Below are 27382 nucleotides of genomic sequence, written 5' to 3'. Positions count from 1 at the left end.
CAGGGACGGGAAATACCAGTAATGGTTGGAAAAAGTCTTCATAGAGGAAGAGAGACTTGAATTGGCCCTTAAAGAATGGGTAAGATTTGGTGAGGATATTTCAGGCAAAGTCAACAATATAAGCAAAGGCATGAAAGTGAGAATTAGCATGAGCTACTTTTGTTGTAAAATTAGAGGATAGTCATATACACAGACCTGTTGTTATTTCTGGAATTTTAAATATCTTTGCTGTTCAATATAATCAGTTTTATTAAATTTAACATCAGCTTGAATTTGAGTTCTTTAGACCATTCTTCCTTAACTTGGGTTGGATCCAGATGCAGAAAAACATTGAGTTTTCCTTATTATGCTAGTTAATATTCACTTCTAACCCTGAGGTAGAATATAGGTATGTATACTTCTTTATATTTGTTAGTTCAACAATTGTAGGCCTTACCCACCTACAGGAGGCAAAGCACCATATTTAGGCACTGGTGGAGATAAATAAAGTAACTGACCCTCTCTTTATGGAGCTTACAGTCTAGTATATTAACAGCCATATTTCCATATACAAGGACTTAATTATCTGAAACCTGAATTTGGATTCTCTTCCTAGCACTATTAAATTTGGGCAAAGAACTAAATGTTTGTTTCAGCTTCCCTCTTAGTAAAAATGGAGATTAGCAATCATATCACCAATGCAGGTGCCAGGAGAACCAAGCTAATGGCAATATGGAATTCCTTTATTCAATAAGCATTTATGAAATGCTACTATATGTTATAATAAAGAGCTTAGTCTTTATTAGACCGATTTTTTTCTTTTCTTTTATTTCTTTTTTAAATTTTTTAAACCCTTAACTTCTGTGTATTGACTTATAGGTGGAAGAGTGGTAAGGGTAGGCAATGGGGGTCAAGTGACTTGCCCAGGGTCACACAGCTGGGAAGTGTCTGAGGCCGGATTTGAACCTAGGACCTCCCGTCTCTAGGCCTGGCTCTCAATCCACTGTGCTACCCAGATGCCCCCTTTTATTTTTATTTAAAAAAGAGTTGATATGATGGTAAATTCATCATCTTTGACTTGAGCATCAGCTGTAGAATAGTCACCTTCTTTTCCTGGCAGAGGCTTTCTTACCTTTGAGTCCTTCCCTGTTCCTTCTAAACACAAATCTTTTACCTTACAGGATTCAGATCACACACACAAAAGCTCTGTTAGAAAACAGGCCAAAAGTTACACAAAGGCTAAGAATCGTTACAGCAACAATGAGAGCCAGTGGCCTCCTAGCAGTGGAACCTCTGGGATACCCAGTCCTTCAGGCTCCATCTTCAAACCAGAGAGACCTACTTATTCAGGACCCCAGGTAAGAGAAGAAGCAAGCAAACTCATTTCAATTCTTAATTGGGAAACTGGACTTCCTTGGTTTTATTTTATTTGAACTGAAAGTCACTTTTGAGGACTAAGTTTGTTATCTTTTCTTAATGCTTTTAAAACACTTCTTTATTTATAAAATTAAATGTCAGTTGGTGCCCCTATTCAGATGCAGACTTAATCTTCTTTAATAATAGATTAACCAAGAAACATTCTTTTTCTTTTTTTTACTTTAGTTCCTGGCTTTTCCATAAAGGAACTTTCTCATCCCTTAGGCTGCATTAGCACAGAGATGACAGGAAAATACGGAGTAAGATAGAGAAGCTGCTTTGTGTGTGGTTATGTTTAAAGAATTCATTGAGGATCTCTTAGTCTTTTGAGTTTTAACCTGGCTGTTGTTTACACCTCTGCCATTAATGATAAGAAAGAAGCCTAATGCTATAGCTGTAGTAATTTGCTAGATTTTGTTATTTTGTGATAACGTGATAATCCTTGCCAAAAATATTTTCCATTGGTCTTTTGATTATGAACTTAATTTGGGGCACATAAACATTTGGGTTGAGTTAGTGAGAAAGATTCTTCAGAGAGGGTAAAGTTCACTGGTACTTTTGTCTTCCTTTAAAAATGGTCTGGACTTAGGGAGTTATTTTTGTCCATAGGATCTCAGGAGTCTGGTCATGTATATTGGACATGATTAAAAACCTAGTCTTCAATCTATTGTGGGTTTTCTGTAGCTTCGTCTCAAGGATTATTTTAGACCACCTAAAGAAGTATGGATATACATAGGAAATTTTCCTTTTCTTTTTCTTTTTCTTTTCTTTTTTTAAAAATAAACTCTTACCTTCTTTCTTAGAATCAATGTTATGTATTGGTTCTAAGGCAGAAAAACAGTAAGGCCTAGGCAGTGGAGGTTAAGTGACTTGCCCAGGCTACACAACTATGAAGTATCTGAGGTCATATTTGAACCCAGGGCCTCTTGTCTCCAGGCCTGGCTCTCTATCCACTGAGCCACCTAGCTGCCTCCTATACAGAGGGATTTTAGGGCTCTAAATTCAAGGACAGAATTAATTTGACTGTGTGGCCAATTTATATAAGAACTTAGCCTGATTAGTTTTTATTCTTATCTATATGTACCCAACAATTTAGCTTCATTACAATTCTAGTTGGACTTTAGATACCTTCATTTGTATAAAGAGGCCAGTGTCAGAATTCATAGTTCCCTCTGAAAAACCAAGTTTGTGCAGAGGAAGAGTATTTCTAAAGTTCAAGTCATTAAACATGGGGAAATTAGGTAATTGGAGCCAATGTAGAGTGGGATTATTTGGGGAAAAGAAAAAGAAATAAATGGGCAAAATCTTTTCAGGAGTATGTTATTAGACCTGGTGTGCTTTCCTATGGGGAACCCTCTTTCAGAAACACTTCTATTATAATCTTGAGACAAATCCTGTGTAGGGGCACAAACCTGGAGTGGCAGCCATTTTTAAAATTGTTCCTAGATCCCAGTTTATTTCACCTCCTAAAATTTACTTGCTACTTGGAAACCCAGAGTCTTCCAACAGCCCTTTAGCAGAGACACACTTTTGAAGATGTCCAGTTTTCCAGGTCATATTCTTGATTTTGGAATTCTTATGGGCCTAGGTAACTGGCATTCTTTTCCCCACATCCCAGCACTCCTAAATTAGAGATGCTTGAAGGTCCCAGAAATTTGCTTATTTGCACATGCTCAGTAGACTGTTCGTATCCAAGTTAGTTTCTGACCCACATTGATCTTTGGACTTCCTCCACTCATAGGAAAGGGTAAGTGACTTCAGGAATATATACATTTTGTGAGGAAAACAGCTTTGGCTTATGGCCTAACCTGATTATGCAGTTACTGACTTTTCATGTAGCCACTTTTCTTTAGGGATGATATCTCTTCTTCCTCTTCATTTTTGGTTGAATGGATCCCAGGACCTTGCTACTCTTCTGGAGCAGATTGGGTGTCTGAAGTACCTACAAGTTTTTGAAGAACAGGATGTGGACCTCCGCATCTTTCTGACCCTCACAGAGAGTGATCTGAAAGAAATAGGCATTACGTGAGTGTCTGCAAAGAATATTTGTTGGTTTTCTTTCCCATCTTGTTTTGGCCAAGACACTCAGGGTAAATTTAGTTTCTGACTTAGCAGAATCAAAAGAAAAAAACATCTTTGTCTAGGGAGCAGCTTGATTATTCATTAAGAGAGAGGTTATACTTGAGTAGAACCAGACAGATTCTTCTACCATGCAAGCTTTGTAGAATTCTTTGAAAAGAAAAAGGTCTATTATTGCCCTTTTCTTTGCTGTCACTTTCCGATGATTTCCTCACCTCCCCAACCTTCCTTTATAATCAATTAACATAGCCAAGCAAAATAAATCAGCCAATTGAAGATGATATCTGCAAATATAAGCTCCATTCCATATCTGTTGTTCATCACCTCTTGGCAGAGAAACAGGAGGCTTGCTTCACTTTACTTCCACTGTAGGCTTGACTAGACACTATAATGATCAGAGTACAAGCCTTTTGCTTTTGGTTTCATTTACGTTATTGTGATGGTTGTTTTTTGTTTTTACTAACTTACCCTGTAGCAATTCATAAAAGTCTTCCCAAGTCTCTTCAAATTCTTCATAATCATAATTTTTATGGTGCAATAATACCACTTACCTTCATGTACTATAACTTACTTAGCTATTCCCTAGTCTTTGGGCATCTATTTTTTGCTTTCAGTTCTTTGCTGCTATGAAGGATTCAGAGAAACTCAGAAAGATTTTTATAAACTGATGTAGAATGAAATAAGTAGAATGAGGAGAAAAAGATTATACAGCTACAATATAAATGGAAAGAGTAGCAAAATAATTGTGCCTAAATGTTTCAGAATTATAAAGACTAAACTAGAATCCAAAGAAAAGATATGGGAAATATCTTGCTTCTTTGCAGAGGCAGGAAACTGGGGGATAGGGGACACAGCATTTAATGTTAGACTATGTTGATATATTAGCTAGTTTTGCTGAACTTGATTTTCTTCTTTGTTATAAGACATGGCTCTGTGGGAGGTGTAGGGAAGGATAAATTGGTAATGTAGGAGATATAAAAACAAGATAACAATAAAATTTTTATTTTTTAAATTATTATTTTTTTTGTATGTGGGTTTGTTTTTCAGTTCAGGATAACTGGATTTATGCATAATCAGTTACGTATGGTGGGGACTGCCACATACGCTCAATAGGGAAAAAAATTTCCAAAGGGATAGGGACAGATGCTGATATGGTTTGTCTTCTGATCTATTTCTGCAGTTTATTTGGGCCCAAGCGGAAGATGACCTCTGCCATTGCTCGATGGCACAGTAGTGCCCGCCCACCCAGCGATGCCCTGGAGCTAGCCTATGCAGACCGGCTTGAAGCTGAAATGCAGGAACTGGCTATTCAGCTACACAAAGTATGTGCAAGTATGATAGAGAAGGTATAATTGAGAACAAGATAGTGTTGCTGTCTAAAAACCTCATGACACAAAAACTCTATGCCAGCCTGCACACATAGATAATACTCACAGCCTGGTTAAAGTATTAGCCCTAACTCTGGGCTTCATATTTAAAGAGGGAAGTGCAGACTATAGAAAAAGTTCAAAAAGAGGCTAGGAAATTTTTTTCCAGGGTTGTGGGTTAGTCGAGTTGTTAATCTGATGAAGAAAAGTTTAGAGGGTGATTAATGCTTTTTATCATGGTAGACTACAGAAAAAAGTGACTAATTGTTTCTAACTAAAAAAGCACAATATTTAGATAATCATAGAAGTTATTTAAATTGGATAGAAGAGAGAACTTCTGACAAGAAGTTTGTAAAACATTAGCATAGATCACTCAAAAAATTATGGCATAGTCATCCCTAAAAATTTTAAGGAATAAAATAGGTGCCCATTCACTAGCAATGGTTTATTTGTAGCTTTCTTAGAGGTATATGAATGGTCACTTGAGTAACCTGTAATTCTATCCTACAGTTCATTTTTCTTAAAGCCCTTACCTTCTGTCTTAGACTAGATAAGTTTTGGTTCCAAGGCAGAAGAGAGCAGTAAGGGCTAAGCACTGGGGATTAAAGTGTCTTACCCAGGGTCACACAGCTAGCAAGTGGTGATCCCAGGTCCTCCTGTTTCTAGGCCTGGCTCTCAATCCATTGAGTTGCCTAGCTACTCCTGGCAGTTCATTTTTGTAGGAATAAGGTTTAGATTCAGGAATGTTTATAATGGTTATAATAATTTATTAGTGGCATTTCAGAAGCCTAGAAGGGTAGATAGGAGAATTGGGGCAAATGCCTATAGATTCTGTTGTAGGTTGGGCTTGTGCTGTTCTTGTAGGTTCTGTTGTGCTACTAAGTAGGAGAATTTAGAGAATTTAGTATTGACAGTATTAATAGAAGGAATTCAAGTTGGAATTCATGGGGCTGCCTCTTGTTGCTCTTTATGCAGAATGTTGGTGTTTACTCCTTACACAGCAAGGCAAGTTACTGCTGTTAATCAATCTGTTAATGAAAAATCCAGCCAGTTTTCTTTGAGCATCTGCTCTCTCTGTATCTACCAACCCATGACAGTTATCCCTCGAAATGGTCATATGAACCTGCCCAAAAGACGGGTTTTGAATCACTCTGCACTTGGCAGTGAGAACTAAATGAATTGGTCACTTTCTGACTAAAATCCAAACTGGAAAGAATAACATTAATCTCAATATTGTGCTTTTCTCTCATGTATTTCTCTAATAAGGGAGCAACATTGTGTAGTATGAAAAAAGGAACTGACTTTGCTACCTGTGTGAGAATGAGGAGTTGAGGACATGTTGTGTGCATGGGTTACTGGGAGGAAAGCCCTCACCAGTAATAAAAAAATTAGGAAAGAGGGGAAGGTTTGGGGGGAAAGATAATGAGTTCAGGTTTGGATTTGTTGAGTTTAAGATGGCAACAAGGCATCCAGTTTGGGTTGTCTAAATGGCAGTTGGAAATTTAGGACTAGAAGTCAGGACTAAGATGGTGGTTGTTGTTCAGTTATTTTAGTCATGTCTGACTCTTTATGATCCCATTTGGAGATTTTCTTGGCAAAGATACTAGGGTAGTTTGCCATTTCCTTCTCCAGCTCATTTTACAGATGAGGAAAATGAGGCAGAGTCAAGTGACTTGGCCAGGTTCACACAGCTAGTAAGTGTCTGAGGCCAGAGTTGAACTCAGGAGGATGAGTCTTCCTGACTCCAGGCCTTGCACTCTATTCACTTTACCACCTAGCTGCTCCACAGGGCAGAGGTTATGATTGGACAAGTAGATCTGAGAGTCATCTGCTTAGAGATGATAATTGAAACCACAGAAACTGATGAGTGAAATAGTATAGAGGGAGAAGAGAAGAGGTCTCAAGACAGAGCCTTAGGGTAACCCCTGTGAGTGGGCATGATTCCAGCAAAGGAGACTAAGAAGAAAAACAAGCAGAGAATAGTGTCCTGAAAACTTAGGTGAATTATTTCATGTCTTTCCATATTTCTACATATTCCTCAAGTTGATTGATCTTAATTATATAATAGTTTTCTTTTATTACAGTAATGTCCCATAATTACCCATTCTCTTGTTAATGGAAATTTAGATTGCTTCTACATTTTTACAATCACAAACAATAATTTTATGAAATCTCTGAACAGGTATTAAAAAAAATGAGAAGAACTGATATTTTCAGGGTATATTCCCACCATAAGAAATAAAAAAAAAAGAATTGAATGAATAAATAAAGCCAGGAGCTGGCTTTTTAAAAAAGCAAGAAAGTTGGCAAGGCATTAGCAAATTTATTTTTTTAAAAGAGAGAGAAAATGTAAGTCAGCAGAATGACAAATGAAAAAAGAAGAAATCCAAACAAAAGAAATTAAGATGATTACCAGAAAGTACTATACATATCAGTAGTCTAACAAATTAGAAAATTATCTACAAAAATGTAAATTGCCCAGAGGCACAATAAGAAATAATACTTAATAGGCAAATGTTAGAGAAAGAAGACTTGTTATTAAAGAATTGCTCTGCAGTCAAATACTTTTAAAACTTCCTAAGAACAAATAATACCTTATGTTAACCCAAGTTATTAATAAAGAAAAAAATGAAAAACTCAGCAAAGATAACACTAAAAAGAAAATTGTAAACTAATTTCTCTAATAAACACAAAAGTGCCAAATAAAATATTATCAAATAGAATATAGAAATTTTTTGGTCCAGACCTATGATTTCATTGGTAAGGCAGTATATCAGATCCCTGTGGCAGCATATTGTCTTAAAAACACATATTAATAGTAGCTATGTTGGATTACATTTTTATGTATTTTGTTAAACATTCCCTAACTACACTGAATCTGGATTTGGACTTCACTTGGGAGTTTTGCCAACTTGCTAAAGCAAGTTTGACACCTCTGGTGTAGGGAACGCCGTAGTATTGAAGTTCCTTCCACTAATGCAGATCAGCAACTCAGCCATAATTTTTCATCTCTAGAGCATTACTTAGAAGAGTATTGAGAGATTAAATGACTTACCTGTGGTTTCATAGCTAACACATGTCAGAGTTAGGACTTAAACTGAGGTCTTCCTGACTCCAAGGCTACCTCTCTCTGAGATACTCTGCTGCTAAAAGAATTATTCATTATGACCAAACAATTCTATTCCAAGTAAAAGCAAGATTGGTTCAACTCTAGAACAACTATCAATGTAATATCGCCTAATAAACCAAAAAAATCTTTCCCAAGATCCCATATGATTATGAAAAAGCCTTTCATAAAATTAGACATTGATTCATGATAAAAAACAAACAAACCCTAAAAGAATAAATATAGAGGATCTTTTTCTTAGCATAATAAAAAATACCTACTCATAAGTCAAGAGTCAATATAATATATGCTGGAAAAACATTAGAAGTATTTCCACTAAAGTAGGCAGAAGGATTCCCACTTTCACTGTTTTGATTTGGCGTAGTATTGGAAATTCTCACCATTGGCAGTAAAGCAGAAATATTTCAGATGTTTTTAGTAGATGAGTGTTTCCCATTCAGAGTGAATGACATTATACACTACTGAATTTTCTCTCATGGACCACTCTGCCTTTTGCAGTCCCAGGGGGTAGAAACCAGGAACCAGGAAGAGAAGAGGAAGCATGAGTGGGAGAAACAATGACACAAGGAAGAAGAAGGAGAGCATCTTAGAATATCAGAGAGGGAAGGAACCTCCAAAACCCTCCTTAGGAGGAAGTTGATGCCCATGGAGGTTAAATGATTTATCCAAGTCACACAATTTGCTATCCTCATCTGGACATCAATTTTGTGGTGATTTAAAGAAGGATCCACAAAAAACTCTACATCCTGAATCAAATGCTTAAAGCAATAAGCCTTTATTACCAGGTGTTTTAACTCACATAAGGAAAAGCAGGAACACAGAGAGAAGGCTAACAAAGGAAGAATATAACCAAGGAATTTTGTTGGCCCTTTCACATCAGGGCAGCATGCTCAGACCTCCAGATCAGGGTTAGGATAGGGATCAGTCTTAGTTGCTCCCTGACACAGGTGAAGAGCATGTTGTTTAGTGGGAGGTTCCTCAGATGTGTTCAGTTGACTTCCCCTCCCCAATGTCAAATGCAGGAGGGAAATGCTGGGGTCTTGGGTGGACAGGCACACTCTGTAAGTGTGGGGCATGGAAATTTCCAGAAAAGGGCAGGGCTAAGGATGGGACCATGTAAGAAGAAAGGTAGTCAGCCTTCTAAAATAGAAGCTAGATCCAATAAAAGCTAGAAGTTTTAGAACTATTTCAGCCTGGGCAGAACCCAGTTCTCTGACTCCACATTGCACATTCTTCATATTATAGCTGTCACTGAATTTTGTTCAAGCTCTCTTCATTGACTTCCAATATTATTTCCTACAGTGCCTGTTTCAAACCTTTTCTTCTTGCTTCTCACCCTAATGAGTACCCTTCACAATGGTAGCAGATGACCTTTACTGAGAAGTATAAGACAATCTTACATGATTCCCTCAGTTCTTTCTCTTTCCTTCAGATTTTCTCAGCATCCCCACTTATTTTCTGCTTTCCTTTTTGTTCTCAGGAAAAGAGGTATGGATATAAGGTTAATTCTTCTTTCTATACCATTGATCTTATTCCCCCGGGCTCTTTCAGGCCCTTGCCCCAGAAGTAATGGCCTCTATCTAATTAACTTTTAATTTCTATTGCTGTTGGCTCCTTCCTTCCAGCTACCAGCACACTTGACACTTCCAGTCAAATTCCACTTGACATCCAGCTACCATCTTATCTCTCTCTTCCCTTGTATTGTTTCACTCCTTGAAAAAGTTGTCCAGAACTGATGCTTTCTCTTCATTAATGCCCATTATCTCCTTGCAGTCTAGTCTCATCCCTTATTATCATATTGAAACTTTTCCTAAATGTGACCAGTGAACTCTTAGACACTTAATAGAAATGATCTTTTTTCAATCTTCATTTTTCTTGAACCTTTGAAGCTTTTGATATCAGCTACCCTTTCCTATTGAATGCTCTCTCTTCATTTGACTTTGGAAAAACTATATTATTCTCATCCCCTTTGTCTTTTTTTTTTTCTTCAAACCCTTATCGTCTGTCTTAGTATTCATTCTAAAACAGAGAAGTGGCAAGGATTAGGCCTGTGTTGGCGAATTTATGGCATGTGTGCCAGTGGGGGCTGCTCCCCTCCCCCTCTCCATATGTGCCTGAGGACATTTCTCACATGTGGTGTGAGGGGGCATTTTGGGCACTTGATCTCTAAAAGGTTCCTTATCATTGGCCTGGAGATTTGGGGTTAAGTGACTTGCCCAGGGACACACAGCTAGGAAGTATCTGACACCTGATTTGAACCCAGGTCCTCCCAGCCTGACACTTGGCTCTCTATCCATTGAACTACCTAGCTGCCCTTCATTAATTAAAACCATTGAGCTACCTAGCTATCCCTCATTAATTAAAACCAGGCTTTTTGTCTGGTCCTCTTTGAATTAAGGATGTTCTTCCATTGCCATATTTCAGTCATGAGTCACAGTCTCATCAAGATTCCATGAAATCTGAGGTGAAATTGACCTCCTAATGTTAATAAAAAATAATAAAAATCTCATTATTCATATTGCTAAACATTTGTGTAAAGGTGTGAGGCATTGGATTTTATTTCTGCAAATCATTCTGGACTTTTGTCTTTTGTGAGTCACTGGGTCTTTTCTGCTAATGTTCTTCCTTTGGCTTACCTGCTGTTCTGTAAAGGGAGGCAGTTTTCCTTTTAAGTTTATAATTTTCCACATAAGGACCACTCTTAGTACTAAAAATTTTATGTGAACTAGGGGTTTGAAAACATTGTTATAAGGGCAGGTAGGTGGCCCAGTGGAGAGAGCCATGCCTAGATAGAGAGAAGGTTGTGGGTTCAAATGTGGCCTCAAATACTTCCTAGCTGCGTGACCCCAGGCAATTCCAATTGCCCAGCCTTTACTGCTCTCTTGCTTTGGAACAAATATTTAGTATTTTTTCTCAGATGGAAAATAAGGGGTTTTAAAAAACAAAAATAACAAAACACTGTAATAGACTTCAGAACTCTATCAAGAGAAGGGTTAATAAAAGCTGATGTTTATTGGTTTCTAATAATACATGTAAAATACATTATCTTCTTTGATCCTCACAGTAACCCTTTGAGATGGGTACCCTGGTGTCAGGGATGGAGTTTGAACCCAAGTCTTCCTTACTCCAAATCTACTGCTTCCTTAAGAAGAGAATATAAGAGATTCTGCTTATACTATTATTGACAAGGAATGAGATAAATGTGTACAGGTAGTCGTTTTTTTCCCTTAGGCTTATAATAAATGGTCATTGACCAATTTAATGCCATTTATAATATGTCTTTTCTTTAACTTTGTAATTTTTTTAAAATCTCATGTAGAAACTATTCTTGACAATTGTTTCCTGACATTTTATGATTCAGATCCCCATCTCCCCAGTATAGGTTTTTTCAGTGATGTGTTTTTCCAGTGCTTTCATGCAGTGCATATTTCCATATCATTCATGATGGGATAGAAGACACATACAATAAAAAAAACTCATGAAAGGAATAAAATGGATGATGGCCTGCTTTGATCTGCAGTTAGACTCCAACAGTTCCTTCTTTGCCTGTAGATGGCATTTTCGATCATGAGGTCACATTAGCCAAGGGATAATATCAGCATTAACAGTCTTAGCACAGAACTGCAAGAGCACATGGAACCCAGGTTAGAGTTGATATGGTGGAAGCAGTTGATGCCCACATTTTTTGGTTGATGTTAATTCTGCCTTTTGGCCTAAAAATGTATAGTGCTGGGAACTCCAGTTTATCCAGAATTAATGTTGATGTAGCTACAGGTTTAGGTAAGTGCAATCTGAGGAATAACAACAGTAGAAATCCATCAAGTCAACATGTTCTGATAGAACATAAGGTTCTCATTTAGTACAAAAGTACCACAGTCCATAAGGTGGTAGCATAGGTGCTAATTTCTCTTCAGAGTAGACTCATTTGGGACCATAATAATGGTACAGTAATCAAATATATTGAGTGTCTTCCTATCATCTCCATTGAAGTTGTATCTTCTATTTTAACCAACCCCACTGTGGAAATGAGAGAACCAAAGTGACCAGTAATTGGTAATTACTATTATTATAATTATTTGTAATTATAATTAACAATTAAAAACTATTACTAGTAATTGCCTATATTTAAGATTATATTTAAGAATATATATTTACATGTTAAACCTGAAGTTTTTTTTTTAACAAGCAGATCTTCTTATCTCCTGTTTCCATACTCCCCCCATCTTAAGCACTGATCTCTTCTTTAGAGATATGAGGAACTGGAAATGTTGAAGGGTCAGGTATCCCAAGAACAAGAGCTACGGGCTATTGTGGAAAGCTGCCTGATGGAACAAAACATAGCCATGAAAGATGTTCACACCCAGCTTGAGGAAGCCCGAGCTGTCACGAAAGATATTGGGCTGCTCCTGGATCAACTCAGGTAAGTAGAGAATCCCTTGGGCAATCTCTCTCCCTGTTACCTGTACATCTTCAATGGAATGAATGCCCAAGAAAGCTGATGTAAGTGCAAAAGATTGCCTTTTAAATATGAACACACACAATCCTATTGACCTTAGTGAAGGAATCTCTAGACTAGTGTCCCATTCAAGGTGTAGCCCCTCATGTAATTTACCCTTTCTGTCCTAGTAACAACTCTCAAGCCCGAAGGACAAGGACTAGGCATATGGGGTTAAATGACTTTCCCAGGGAGTTTCTGAGGCAGGATTCAAACCCAGGTCTTCCAGAATTTAGGCCTAGCACTCTATTCATTGAGCCACCTAGCTTTGCTACCTCTGTGATGCTTCAAAGGATTTATTGATATTGTTTTCAGTCAAAGGTGTAGGATCTTGTGGTATTTTGCAAAGATTCCCAGAAAGTGGAGGTAATGCATCTGTTGTGGAAAAGCAGAATATTAGAGTGGAAGGAACACTGGATTGGGAGTCAGAGTACATAGGTTCTGGGCCCAGTCTAACTCTTTGCAGGGTTAGGAAAATCACTTCATTTTTAGGTGCCTTAAGGTTTTGTAACTCTGAGATACCAGGAGAGAATATGTTGGTGGTTGGAAAGAGTTATTGGTCCAGTGTGAGGTTGAAGACAGGTGGCCTGGTAGATGATTGATGAAGAACTAAGGAGGATTTGGAGAAGGTGAAATACAGTCCTCTTATTGTGGTTTTAACGAGTTCAGACACTGGGTGAGAGGGACTACCCAACTGATCTCTCTGTGGGCTCTTAGGTTAAATGAATCTTCATTGGCAAGCATAACAAAAACTTCATATTTGGCAGAAATGTTCTATGCAAGGAAGCTGGAGGGAGAAAATGTTAAGTCTGTTAGAGCAGGGAAACAGGGCCACCACTTTCAAGGGAAGTAAATCCTTTTGGAGGCACATTGCTTGATGAGTTATATAAATGGAAGACATGATTGCAAGTAATTAATCTGCTCATTGTTTCTTATGGCACAATAGAACCAAATGCCTTTTTTAAAAGGTTTTTATTGATATCTTTGGTTTTTTTGGTTACATTTCACAATAGAGTACTTCCTTACCCTTTCCAGAAAGCTATCCCTAAGAAAGAAATTTAAAATAATTTAAAAAGAAAGAAAAAAGTGAACAAGCCCACAGTCAGAGGCAGTAGATTGGGTTAATTTCTATTTCTAGCAGCAGCCAGCCCCTCTGCCTACCGACAAAGACTGTTCTAGATGAAGAAAGACAAAATGTAGCAGTTCAAAGGTGCCTTCATCAAGTGACTCTGAACATACACCTTTTTTTTTTTTTTTTAAACCCTTACCTTCTGTCTTGGAGCCAAGGCAGGAGATCAGTAAGGACTAGGTAATGGGGGTCAAGTGACTTGCCCAGGGTCACACAGCTGGGACGTGTCTACATCCAGATTTGAACCCAGGACCTCCCGCTCTAGGCCTGGCTCTCAATCCACTGAGCCACCCAGCTGGCCCCACCATTTTTTTTAATGGTTGGCTAGATGTTAGATCCTAGAACCATTCCTTATACATACCTTCATCTGGTGAAGCCATCTCTTCCTTCCTCTTTTTTTTAAAACACTTTTTCTGTCTTAGTAACAACTCTAATACCGAAGGGGAAGGGCTAGGCAAACCAGGTTAAATAACTTACCCAGGTCACACAGGTAAGAAGTGAGCAAGATTTGAATCTAGGTTCTCTTGACTCTCAGGCTGGTGTCCTATCCACTGAGTCACCTCACTGTGCCCCTCTCCTTTCAAGCCTAGCACACTCTGTAAAAGCTACTGGAAGAGCAGAATTAAAAGATTACTCCTTGTGGATGTAACTGAAACTCAGCTCAACCCAGATGGATTCTACTATAACAAAATTCCAGTTGCTATACTTGGCATAACTTTCTAATGGCACCAGATCTAAGTTTCTTCTGGTAGTGTATAGTTATACTGCAAGTCAAAAAGTTAGAAATCTTTTTGCAGAAACACTTGGCAGCACATTTCTGTAGTTGCCCAGATAGTTCTCCTTCAGATCATCAGTTCCATTTGCCTCTTCAGCACACCAGCAATTACCATGACCGATAGGACCTAAGCTGATTTATTAACCAAACTTTATTATTTTATTATGTTGTTATGTACCTGTCCACATGGCTGTTTGACCATAAACAATGTAAACAATGTAAGACACTTAGCTAGAAACCTGTTAGAGCTGTAATGGACAAACTATAGCTGTGGGCCAGATGTGGCCCCCTGAAATGTTCTATTGGGCAGTGAGACATTATTCCTAATCTGACGAATACAATGACTAGGATACAATACAATGAAACTTCGAAAGAGTTACCTAGAAACAGACTGATAGATGAGCATTTCCTTTCCTTTGGCCCCCTTCTAAAAGTTTGCCCATCACTGTGTTAGAGGATAAGGGTTATAGCTGTTTCTTCAAGTAGCTGGGAAACCTTTCGGGCTTCAGTGAAGTCAAATTAGACTGGGGTTTGCTGGTTAAAGGATTTGAAAATATGACTTTTTTTTTTTTAACCCTTACCTTTCATCTTAGAATCAGTACTGTGTATTGGTTCCAAGGCAGAAGAGTGATAAGGGCTAAGCAATAGGGGTTAAGTGACTTGCCCAGGGTCACACAGCTGGGAAGTGTCTGAGGTCGGATTTGAACCCAGGATCTCCCATCTCTAGGCCTGGTTCTCAATCCACTGAGCCACCCTGCTGTCCCTGGATTGGATATATTATTAAGGGACAGTTCTGTTCCCTTAATGCAAAAGCAATAGAGATCATCCTCCACAGAAGCACAGTCAGTCCCTACCACTTCTGAGTAAGGCAAAATCCAAGCAAGGGATGCTCTTTGGCCAGTTTATGTCAGGAATAAAGCACCTTGGTGTGGTACTTAACAGCTATTTATTTCTACCTTTTTTTTTTATTATTGTTAAGTTAGGCCTTCGGACTTAAATAATTAGCCTTCTTCATAGGCAAATGATTGTTTACCTCTCTGAAAGAAAAGTGGCATTCATGCTCCTCCTAGCTGAGTAGTTCTTTTTCTGGATTGTAGGCTATTCATTTAATGGGGCTTGATTTTCTGCTTGACAGAGCCTGTCAGACAGAGCTGTCTTCTCGGGTGAAACAGGAAGATACCCTAGGCAGGGTACCACTGACAAAAGCACATCCAGGAGCTGGTAAGTGAAATGCTCAGAGATTCCACTCTAATCTTAGGGGCAGGGGCAGCTGGGTAGCTCAATGGATTGAGAATCAGGCTTAGAGACGGGAGGTCCTAGGTTCAAATCTGACCTCAGACACTTCCCAGCTGTGTGACCCTGGGCAAGTCATTTGACACCCATTGCCCACCCTTACCACTCTTCCACCTAGGAGCCAATACACAGAAGTTAAGGGTTTAAAAAAATAAATAAAATAATAATAAAAAAATAATCTTGGGGGCAGGTTTGCCTTCACCCAGTAGAGGTGGGAACTAGAGGAACTAGTACCTAGTACAGGTACAAGTGGGAACATGCCCAAAGTATATGGACAATTCAGTCTTTTTTTCTTTCATTATTCCAAACTGACACCCAGAATGTTTGAACCAATTTGTTTCACCAGTGGTGTATTACTGGGTCCCTCTTCCCAAATTGATCCCACTTTTTTTGATCCCACTTTTTGCCAATCTGAATGGGAGATGAAATGTCAGTTGTTTTCATTTGCTTTTTTCCTATATTAGTGATTTATAGTATACTTTCAGTGATCATTGATAGTCTGCAATTCCCTTGAAATATTTGTTTAAATCCTTTAAACTATTTAGTTACTGAGGGAATGGTTTTTATTATATGTATGTTTCCTGCATTTCTTGCATATCAGATTTTTATAGATGATATTTAATTTGTAATCTGTACAAAGGCTTTTCAGTTTCATATAATTTAATTTTTTCTTTCACACTCTTCTCTATTTGTTGGTTAATTCTCTTAATAGGTATTCCTTTTGTTTTGCATTTTTAAAATTCTGAATCGGGGGCAGCTGGGTAGCTCAGTGGATTGAGAGCCAGGCCTAGAGACAGGAGGTCCTAGGTTCAAATCTGGCCTCAGACACTTCCCAGCTGTGTGACCCTGGTCAAGTCACTTAACCCCTATTGCCTACCCTTACCACTCTTCTGCCTTGGAATCAATATACAGTATTGACTCCAAGACAGAAGGTAAGGGTTAAAAAAAAAAACCTGAATCAGTTTAATTAAAACTAGAAATCAGTTTGGCAAAATATATATATTACTATTTAAATTCAGGTCTCATATCCATTTTGTTAAGCTGATTTCTGCTTTTCACAACAGTTCTTGTCATAAAAATGAGTCCTCATAGTAATTTATATTCTTGGTTTAATCAAACACGAGGGCATTTTTGATGTAGTTCATCTGGTTTGTTCCACTGATTTGCTTTTCCACATTTTTTTTTTAACCCTTACCTTCTGTCTTGGAGTCAATACTGTGTATTGGCTCCAAGGCAGAAGAGAGATAAGGGTAGGCAATGGGGGTCAAGTGACTTGCCCAGGGTCACACAGCTGAGAAGTGTCTGAGGCCAGATTTGAACCCAGGACCTCCCATCTCTAGGCCTGGCTCTCAATCCACTGAGCTACCCAGCTGCCCCCACTTTTCCACTTTTTGAACTGGTATCAAACACTTTTGATTATTACTATTTTATAATGTAGTTTGAGGCATAGCATTTTTATTTTTCTAACTGGATTTTTAAAAATTAATCATTTGATAATTTTATTGTTATAGCAGTAAATCTGTAGGCTATCATTTTTATCAGCTTGGCGTATCTCCAATATGAACAGTGAATTTTGTCATTATTATTTTAACTCTTATCTTTGTAAGGGTAAGGAAATATTTTCTCACTGTTTCTATAAATTTTCTATATGTCTCAGATATTCTAGGTATTTTGTAGTATAGAGAAATTCTCTTATTCTCATTTTCCCACTACTTTTTATTAGTACTTTACACAATTGCAAATGACTTTTGTGGGTTTATTTTGTAGCCTTTACTGAAGGTACATATCATTTAGTTTGTTGACTTCTTGAGGTTTTCCAAGTAGAGTATTATTCCATCTTCAGATATCTCCTCTTTGCTGATCACTTTTAATATTGTTCCTTTGTCTTATTGTTATAGCCTTCAAATTTAGAATTGTCAAATAGTGAGAGAGGAATCCTTGCCTTATCCCTGTTTGTACTGAGAAAGTTTCTAGTATTTATACATTAATTTTAAATATATGACTTTGATAATATTGAAGGATTTTTCCATGCCTATACTTTTAGGTTCTTAAATATGTACTATATTTTGTCAAAGGCTCTTCTTACATCTATTGAAATAATCATTTGATGATTCTTTACATAATTCCACTAATTCTTTTCCTGAATCACCCTTCCAATCTTGGTATATGCCCTAAATTCTTCAAAAGATTTGTTCTAAGACAAAATCATGCCAGTTCTTAATACTTATTCTAAACAACCCTAGGAAGCAGGGAAAGACAAAATAGGCCTGTGCAAAGAAAATGAAGTTAAATGTAAACTGTGGACAGTCCTGATTACTAGTGCCTTCTGCTCTCTACATTTCTTAATTTATTAAATCTGTGAGCAGTTATCTGCTACTTTCTGCAAAATAATCTTCTTAAATAAACTCATCTTCTCACTGTAATCATTCAGCTTGCTGGTTAGAAGAAATTAGTATGTGACAAAATCCATATCTGAGAAAAGTGCACCATTTGCTAGTTAGGGACAGAGGGGAGAGAACTGGCCATAGATGTCAGCTGAGTCTTTAGTAGCAATCAGTTGATGGCAGATTTCTAGAGACCAAGATCAAGTACATTCTCCAGATAAAGAGGCCCAAAGCAAAATCATTACTCAAAAAATAGTCTTTACCATTCCTCCAAATGGTTTTTCTATGCCAAATGTTAATGCTGCTTCCCTGGCTCTCAGACTCTGTCACACGTAGGCTTCTCCATTGAAATAGCCATACCCTCATCTCTTTAAAGGTTTAGGGATTACTTTCAGTTACACTGATAAACTTTAATGCAAGTACTAATTGAGTTTTTAATTAGCTTGTACATTTTTTTAACCCTTATCTTTTGGCTTAGAACCAATATTAAGTATCAGCTTCTAGGCAAAAGAGAGATAAAATAGGTAATTGGTGTTAAGTGACTTGCCCAGGGTCACATAGCTAGGAAAGTGTCTAAAGCCAGATTTGGACAAGGGAACCTCCCATCTTTAGCCCTGGCTTTCTTTCTACCTAGCTCTCTCTTGCTTGTAATTTAATGATTCAGCTGACAATCATGTCCAACCTTTCTGCTGACTTGGTCAGCCATGTCTCATTTTTGGTAGAGTGACCTCCACCCAGTTCCCTTGTGTCATCCCCATCCCTTTAATATCCCCAAGTCAGGATGAGTTATAGTAATTGGCATGCAGATGCTCCTGTAACCTGAGAAACCAATTTTCATGAAAGCTTACATTCAAAAAGATCTGACCTCTGAGGTAGGGACCTTGATAGTTGAAATAAGATGCGCTGAGCACAATTTAGATACTCCCCTCTCCAACACAGCCTTATTCTGTCCATTATCAAAGGGATAGCTTGCAGGAGCTAGATTACATTGCCCAGCTGTTATCCTGTTGCCATGTGTTGAATAGAAAGAAGGGAGCTCCCAGAAGGGAGCCCAAGAAATGAACCTGACAAAAACTGACATGGAGGGAACATCCTAACCTGAAAAATATGCTCTGCTGCCCCAACCCACCCACCCAGCAAGGGAGCCCTTCAGGCATCTGGAGCAATGACCTGTAGAACTCTGTTTCATTTGCCAAAGATTTGTCCTGAAAGTGCTAGGACCAGATTGCTGTATTCATTTCCTTTATATCTGATCTAATACCAAATAGTCTTGGTGACCATGCTTAATGTAGTTGGAAGTATGCTATTGTTATGCCTGATTTAATTGCTGCATTTGAGTAATAGGGTACCCAAGGCAAATTCTGACCTCTCTCTTCCTTCAGGTGTCAAAGGATGGCAGGCTTCTTTGAAGTCCATGAGTCTGTCTGAGCTAACAGGAACCCTAGAGGACTGTGTCAGCAACATGGGTGAGTTTCTAGTACAGTAAGAGTTGTGTGTGATCTGGCCTTTTGGAATGATTTTATTTTCTCAGAGTACACACCACACTTAGTACAGAAGCCATATCTAAAAGGTCTTTTTAAGGAAATGGAATTATTTAATATAACAGTAAAAAGTAAAGTCCTAGGAAGACAGGTTTGTTGTTGTTTTTTTAAACCCTTACCTTCCTTCTTGGAGTCAGTACTGTGTATTGGCTCCAAGGCAGAAGAGTGGTAAGGGCTAGGCAATGGGGGTCAAGTGACTTGCCCAGGGTCACACAGCTGGGAAGTGTCTGAGGCCAGATTTGAACCTAGGACCTCCTGTCTCTAGGCCTGGCTCTCAAGCCACTGAACTACCCAGCTGCCCCGTTTGTTTTTTTGTTTTGTTTTTTTTAAAGGAAAAGAACCCACTAGTATTGAGCTCCATTAGGGCAAGAACTTTTCCATTTGTCTTTGCATTCCCTTTATCTAATAGTGCCTTGTAACCTAGTAAGCATTTGTTTGTTTATTGAAACTATGAAAAATTAATCCTAAGACTGATGGAAGTAGAGAAAATTGAGAGGGTTAAATCTTTAAGTGTTGAAGGGAATATCCTATGCAGGAGACTAGTTAGTACTTTAAGGTTTGCAGAAGGCATTCTTCATCCATAGTTATATGTCCACATTAAATACAACTCTTTAATTATATAAAATGGAATATGTCAAAATAGAACAAAGTTTTTTGTTCAAATATTAAAAGCATTTTATCTGTGTTAGAAATCCCATGTTAGAAAGACCAATTAAAATTGGTTATAATTTATGGATACATCTTATTGAATGATGATGACTGTCATCTCTGAGGGGTGCTGAAGATAGTAAACCTGACTGCAACATATGAAGGTTTTATGAAGTGCAGGTATAATCTTGGCAACCAGTATTTATATAGCACCTAAATGTTTGCAAAGTGTTCTCATTTGATCTTCACAAACCTCCAAGAGAAGTACTATTATTATTGCTTTAACCATAAGACAAGAGAGAGAAAATAAACTGATCTCCAGAAATTAATTGTTGTATACCTTACTTTAGGACGTCATCCTTGCAAGTACGTTAGCAAGAACATTGGACTTGAGAGTCAGAACACCCTCTTCTCTGATTTTTAACCATGGACAAGTTCTCTGAGGGCACTTAAGAAAATTGAAGGAGGGGCTAACAGGAGGCATTTATTCCCTGTGTAAACCTAGTCTTATAAAATTAAAGAACTGAATTATCTAGCTGCAAAATCAAGTTACCGTTTTATACACTTAGCATCATACTCTTTAGCTTTTCATCTAGAAGGATGTTTGTAGGTAGGGCCCATGTTATCTGTCCCCCAAAAAGCTTAATAGTTTAAGAAGTGGAAAAAAAATTTTTATTTGGGGTTTTTTCCTCCTTAGGGAAAGCTCTGTGTTCAGTGAATCAGAGTCTAGAAAAGCTGCAGGTCCTAAATGGGAAGCAGAATTGGAGAGAGCCATAAGCAAACATGATATGGTGAGTGTTGAAGAGGCCATGAGCTCTAAATAAAACAGATAGGTCAACTTTTTATACTAGAACAGGAAGATGTGAAGTTTAAAACTGAAGTTGGTTTGTGTAGCTCATTCAATTGACAGGGTTTTTATATGTTTTCTTCTATTTAAGCTAACAAAATAGTTATAAAAAAGGAAGCTACAGTTTTTCCTCTTCTGGGGACTTTTTTAAAGAGCCAAAATTGCACCAGAAGGGGAGAGAAGAGTACCAGTTAGCTAGGATGAACATTTTTTTATAACCTAAATGTATAGACATGTGCTAATTTTTTTTGTTTGGCATAGACCTATATCATCGTCAACTTGCTTTCCAGAAATTGACGTCGGGTGACCATTCCACCCTGAAACTGTGCCTGGAAGAATAAGTGGGTTGGGGCCAAGAGTTTCATCCCTCTATTTGCAACACCCTGAGGGGGGTGGTGGAGTGAGGCTGCCAGGACCCCAGGAAACAAGGCCATCCTCAGGCCAGAGAGCAGGCCCCCCCCACTGAGGGAGGGCGTATCAGTTGTGAGCTCTGAAGAAGAACAAGGTGCAGCAGATGAAGGAGAGCCAATCAGATGGCACGTGAATGTCTCAGTTAGTTGTGGGCTTCCTTCCCAGACATAAAGAGTCCAAATAAATTCCTGCAGCACAAAGATAGATCCTAGATGTGGGGCAGCACCCACGCCCCTACAGATGGCTGCTGTAAAGCATGTTTTCCCACAGCAGGTGGTTACTTGGGCTTTAGTTTGGATACTAACACAGGGACCAGATATGGATTTTCCTTTTGTTTTCTGTAAAATAAAATTTGAACTTGTCAGCAATCCAGTGGACTCATTGTTACATTCTGGCTCTCAATAACAAATTTTCCAGAGAAAAATTCTTCCTGGATGGCTGCTGGCCTTCATATAGGGGGCACCACAGGCTAAATCTTTGCCTTTTCCACTCACTTGTCCCAACTTATGATTGATAACCACTAATGCTCTATTGACCAACTACCACAATTAGTCCCCTTTAGCCACCGGGGCCACACCCTGATTTTAGAGCTGGAAATGTGTGAAGTCCCAGATTCTTTAAACAAAGAATTTAAAAGACCCTCTTCCAGGCTGATAGCCCACATTGGATTGAATGGCAGGGAAGTAGATGTACCTCCTTGAGGGGAATGGGAGAGAAAATCAAGACATATTTAAAGGACTGGTTCTGGATACATTCTCTTTAGATCCTACTTCTTGCAAATATGAGTCAGCCTGACTCTAGCCCCTTAGAAGCTAACCAAGAGCATCAAAGGAAATCTTTGTACTTTCTTACTTCTAGAGAACCACCTGGCATGATTAGGCTGGCAAAGAATATGCAGCTGTCCAAGGAGAATTATTTTATATATTGTCAGCAGACCAAAAGGCCAAATTTTCACAAAACTATTTTAATGTCAGCCTTGAAGCTTTTTCTCTCCTGGCCTAGATATATTGGAGCCCATCCTGCCAAACCCCCCACTTAAGAGACTTAACCAAGAAACCCATGCTGTGAACTAAACCAAGCCCTAAGAATGTGTTCATGGTCTTGTAGATCTGGACCTCTCCAAAACAGAATGTCAGTCTTTTCAGAGAATAGTGAAGAAAGATGTGAATTTGGGGCCATGTTGATAGTGTCTCCTTATAGCTTCAGTCACCTAGCCACAACAAAGCTGAGTCTCTTTTTGAACCTATCCTATTTTCTCCATAGCCTAGCCCAACCCTAGAACCTCTCCTTATACTTTTGTGCTTCCTGACATCTGATATAGGCCACCCACCCCCTTTCTATTCCTTACCATGTGAGAAAACTCATCATGGCTACTTTCTGCTCCCACAATTTATGTTAACCTTACATTGATTAACTCCCATTTGGGGTTTGTAGTTTTACAAAATGACTATTTTTCTCAGATAGGTTTATCATTATCGGTGAAGGAGTATCAGAGAATGCCCTCATCAGCCATGCCTGCTGCTCTAGTTTCCTGGTAATTGCCATTATTTTAGATTTGTCCTTCCCCACTAGAGGAAATTTCTGATTTATAAGAGACCTATAATCACAATACTAGGAAAAAAATCACTCTTTCTTATATAAGAAAGGAGAACAAAATGGATGCGTTGTTGGGACCACATGGCTTTCCTCTCAGTCTAGGTCACACTGCCTAACATGATACATGAGGCTGAGAATCCCATGCGTATGCAATCCCAAATCACCTTAGCTGGACCCTAGTTTGCTTAGCTAAATGGCTGATTCTAGTAGTCTCATTTTGCACTTGGTATTTGTCCAGTGCAATGATGCTTTAAACCACTTTTGCAAGCCCAGTCACTTCAACTTCATTCCAGAGTTTTCACAGAATTAAATTTTACTCCAACTTAATAAAGTACATAACAGTTTGCAGGATTTGGATTTGCTTTTGTTTTTTTAAGTGTGTGGGGGAAGGTAGAAGAAATGTAAAATTAAACAAGAGTGTTATGACTACAGAAAAGCTGGCCTGGCACAACTAGATCAGCCACAACAGCTTGGGCTAGTCCCCCCTCTATTACATCCTGGTCAGTAGGGGGGAAGGAAGCCTGCCATTTAATTAACAGATGCTTTCAAAGGCCAGTACAAAAGTCATTAAGACTACCAGGCATGCAAAGAGGTCAGAAGTTGAACAGACCTATACCATCACCCTCTTAAAATCAACACCCCCAATTTCTCATAAGCCAGTGTATCTATTGGCAAAACCTGATTCCCATTTCTTACTACTCAAAACTTGAGATAACAGAGCCTTTCTTTCTTCATGACCTGGCTAAGTTCTTTCTCATCATCCCAGAGTCAAAGCATAATTTTACCTGATTAGAGCATGGTACGAATAAGGCAAAGAACACAGGTTAGATATAGCCAGCTCTGAATAAAAGAAAAACTCTTTTAAATCGCCAGCTCTACTGCCCCTATAGTCCTAATCAGCTTTCTTAAAAATACATGCTTCTAGGAATTTGAAAGCATGTAGATGGCCCAGTGATAACTACCCAATTCACTCTTAAGAAAATAGCATTTTCATTAACTTCTTCCTGATCTTTGGTGCTCTCAGCTCATAGAACCTGGAATCCAGAGATGGCGACTCTAGCATCCCCTCTGCTGGAGATAAAAGGAGGGCCCACACGGAAGAGCTGTCAAGCTACTTTATTTTTCTTTCCTGCTCAGATTTACGCGTGCATGTGTGTGCACACACTCAACCAAGCCCTAGCCCTTTCCCAGGCTTTCAGGGAAGGAGCATCCCCTTTCCCACCCCAGTCAGGCTAAACTGCCCAAGTTCTTTCAAAATAGGTCAGAGGCAAGGTAAAAGTTGCTTTAAAATCTCATCCATATTCCACTTGAGTATAAAACCTAAAAATTCCAAAATAAGGAAAGAGAACCAAAAAGCCCCAGCCATGCCCCACCAAAACCTTTGATTCCTTCTCTTCTTTCTTTGGGCTGAGGAAATGGAACAAGCAGGAATATGTCAATGTAACCAAAAGTATCCTTGAGAATTAAGGAACCTTTTAAACCAGAACTCTCTTATATCTGGGGCCTGAACCAAACTGATAACTGCCCCCTTAAACGAAAGATTCATGCAGAGAAATATTAAGATCGTGACCTTGACCTGGACCCTGAAGGCCAAACATTGAAGCTAGTGCTAATAAATGGGTCACCCAAAACCTTGGACAGGTGCTTCTCCTTACCCTGTGACCTTTATCTAAATCCTCTACACAAACCTGAAGTGCCAGCCCAGGCTGCCGCTGCCGCCGCTGCTGCTACTGCTTTGCAAAGAAAAGAGGACCGCACAGGTTACAGACAGGAATGAAATGCACTCCTTTTCGGTCATAGGGGGAAAACTGGAGAAACCCCACACCTCTAAGGTATAATGAATTATCTCAAGTCTTTTCTCAGCCCGTGGGGCATAGAAAATTTAGAAAAAAAGATGGGGTGGGGTAAAAGAGATAGGAGAGAAAACCCAGCCTAAAGGATGGAGACTGTAAAGCTTCATGATGAAGCTGTCTGCTGTTGCTCCAAGGCTTTTTTCTGTTTTTCAGTAGCAGCAGCCAAGGCCTCAGCCAGCTTATCCTCAGGCATCATGTTCAGCACCTTCAGGGCAAAGAGCAGCTGGTGCTTGGCAGTGCTGATGAAGGCATTGCTAAGGAAGTTGGGAAACCCACCAACTCGATCCTTCTGGGTGTACAGGGGAACCCGGACCAGGCCCAGCACCTGCAACAAGAGCAGACAGGGCAGTCAGGAACCCAGCTAGACAACTAGGGCTGGGCCCCCTCCTGCTGAGAGAAAGGCCTGGAACTCTTAACTTGGAAGCCACATCAAGCTTCCAGGGCAGTGAAAAAAGCAGCAATGTGTGCCAAGGGCTCAGAGGGAGATACAAGGCATCAGTCTGATGAAATGCAAGCCAGTTAACCACTTGTAGACACAAAGGCTTGAATCCAAGATTCCAATTACCTCTTTGGAAACTGTTATTTTATAGGGAAGTCATTGAAAGGCTTCTTATGACAGTCCTTAGGTTGGGGGATCAATTTATACATCAATTTACAAATCTGTACCTTCCTGAATTCCATGTTTTGGTTATACAGTCACTGTCCTAGGAAGCTCCCAAACCCTTGCTTTCCCTTTTTTCCTAGTCTACAAACCCCAAACACCCTTACCAACCCCCTTTTCCTCAGCCCAAGTCCCAAACCCACCCAAATTCAACACCCTTTCCTTCCAACTCTATACATCCCATGCCCCTTAACCATTCCATACCATACCTCAACCCCATAAAACCCCAACCTTCCCGAATCCCACTCCCACATTTCCCACCTATTGCCCCCACAGAAGCAACGCCTCAGTTCCCCAATCCAAGCTCCCTTGGTAAATTTGGTCCCACCCCACCAAATCTCCCCACTCCCAGGATTGGCAATGGCAAGAAGCAAAGCGGATGTAACACACTTGGCCCTGAGGTAGAGCAGACCAAATAGCAAGCCCTGCTTCTACCCTCTCTCCCCAATCCCTTGCACCCCAACCCCTCACATCCTTAGCCAACCACAGCATTGAAGCCAGCTGATAATTGCAAACCCTTTGTGCTCAACCATCATTCCCTACGGCCAAAAACCAGAGAACTGGGATTGCCACTCCCCCCCAACTGCCCCTCTCCAAACAGGCATCAGCTTGGCACCCCAGGAGCCCATTAGGGAGAGCTGTGTTACCCCTCGGTGCCGAATGGCCAGTGCCAAATCCCTGGTGGGGGGTGGGGGATCCTAGCCTCCCTGCCCCAGGATACCCCACCTCCAGCCCGTGATCCCGGGAGTGCACTGCACTGATCTCAACCGCGTGCAGCTCCTCCAGGGTGAGCTGCCTGGCGTAGAGGTGGGCCACGACGCGGTGGGGCCCCTCCGTGAGGTGGGAGCTCAGGTAGTCTGCTTCCGTCAAGCGCAGGTAGCCCAAGCCTAAGCCCAGCACCCGATTTAGCCCGTCTTCCAGAGACCAGTACCGACGATCCACAAACCCCCCAGGGAAGCCAAGGAGCCCATCAAAGCGCATCTGCATCTGCAAGAGAACCGCACGGGTTAACTGGGCCCGCGGCGCGGGCGAGCATCCGGCTGCAGGACCCGGCTTCGGGGCGGCCACGGTGTCTCGGCTCTCGCTATCCGGGGTTCGGCGCGCTCAGCCTCGAGCCTTTGCCCGTTCTCAGGCAGGGCGGCGGGGCCCCGGCACTCCCCTTTCCCCAGTCCCGGCCCCACCTCTTCTACGCTTCCTTAGTCCCTCAACCCAGCAGTGCTCCCCAATCTCCTCGCAGCCCTGGCCTTGCCCCTGGACTCCCCCCACAGCTTCCTAGAGCCTCGGTCCACGGCACCCGGCTCCCTCAGCCCGGCCCTGCCCCGCCCACCCTCCGCCCCGGGGTCCGGCCTCGCTCCCACTCTGCCCTCACCAGAACCGAGAAGCGCATCGGGATCCGCCCGAATAACTGCCCGGGATTGGCTGCGTACAGCATGGCGTGGCAAGAGTGGCTCCAGCCGGGCCCGAGCCGCATAGCCTCCCCGCGACTGATCTGCTTCAGCTCCGGTACTCTCGAAGCCGACATCTTGCCCGCCAGCCCGCAGCACGCCCAGGCAGCGGAGTAGGTGCGGTCCCGCCCCCCTTCCTCGTGTTTCCACCAATCCCCGGAAGGGAGTCCGAGTTCTCCTGCCGTCTAATCTCGCCAATCGCTGGAACACGTCGCCGGACCGTGGCCAATCGATAGGCTTGATCTTGCTTTGGTTTACCTTTGTCTTAAAAAGCAGCCAATCATATTCCCGACTTCTTCACAGTGTTTGTCATTTACAGACCGTACAGAGAGGGCG

The 27382-nt window shown here is 40.3% G+C and overlaps 2 protein-coding genes across 5 annotated transcripts in view; one reads left to right on the top strand and one right to left on the bottom strand.

Moving 5' to 3' along the window:
• The window catches only part of ANKS3 (ankyrin repeat and sterile alpha motif domain containing 3), a 47710-nt gene extending 25851 nt beyond the window's left edge, over window positions 1-21859 (top strand). The window contains exons 10-17 of the mRNA XM_044658988.1: window positions 1161-1337; window positions 3296-3420; window positions 4655-4796; window positions 12216-12388; window positions 15503-15588; window positions 19427-19510; window positions 20931-21024; window positions 21342-21859. Coding sequence (XP_044514923.1) covers window positions 1161-1337; window positions 3296-3420; window positions 4655-4796; window positions 12216-12388; window positions 15503-15588; window positions 19427-19510; window positions 20931-21010 — 867 coding nt within the window. The 3' untranslated portion in view covers window positions 21011-21024; window positions 21342-21859. The remainder of the gene's footprint in view (window positions 1-1160; window positions 1338-3295; window positions 3421-4654; window positions 4797-12215; window positions 12389-15502; window positions 15589-19426; window positions 19511-20930; window positions 21025-21341) is intronic.
• A 2222-nt stretch (window positions 21860-24081) lies between these two features.
• Window positions 24082-27123, bottom strand: NUDT16L1 (nudix hydrolase 16 like 1). 4 transcript variants are annotated; one of them, XM_044658991.1, is made up of 3 exons: window positions 26971-27123; window positions 26328-26588; window positions 24082-25265 (listed from the first exon to the last, which is right to left on the bottom strand). In XM_044658991.1, the coding sequence occupies exons 1-3, from the start codon at window positions 27121-27123 to the stop codon at window positions 25044-25046; spliced, it is 636 nt and encodes a 211-aa protein (XP_044514926.1). In that variant the 3' UTR covers window positions 24082-25043. The 4 variants fall into 4 exon arrangements, with proteins under 4 accessions (XP_044514926.1, XP_044514933.1, XP_044514928.1 ...); XM_044658998.1 differs by having other exon boundaries at window positions 24082-25145; XM_044658993.1 differs by having other exon boundaries at window positions 26328-26582.
• Window positions 27124-27382: the final 259 nt, after the last annotated feature.

This window comes from Gracilinanus agilis, chromosome 1, assembly GCF_016433145.1.
Source record: "Gracilinanus agilis isolate LMUSP501 chromosome 1, AgileGrace, whole genome shotgun sequence".
Classification (NCBI taxonomy): Eukaryota; Metazoa; Chordata; class Mammalia; order Didelphimorphia; family Didelphidae; genus Gracilinanus; species Gracilinanus agilis.
The sequence above is the reverse complement of the archived record's forward strand: the minus strand, read 5'-3'. Positions and strand labels throughout refer to the sequence as shown.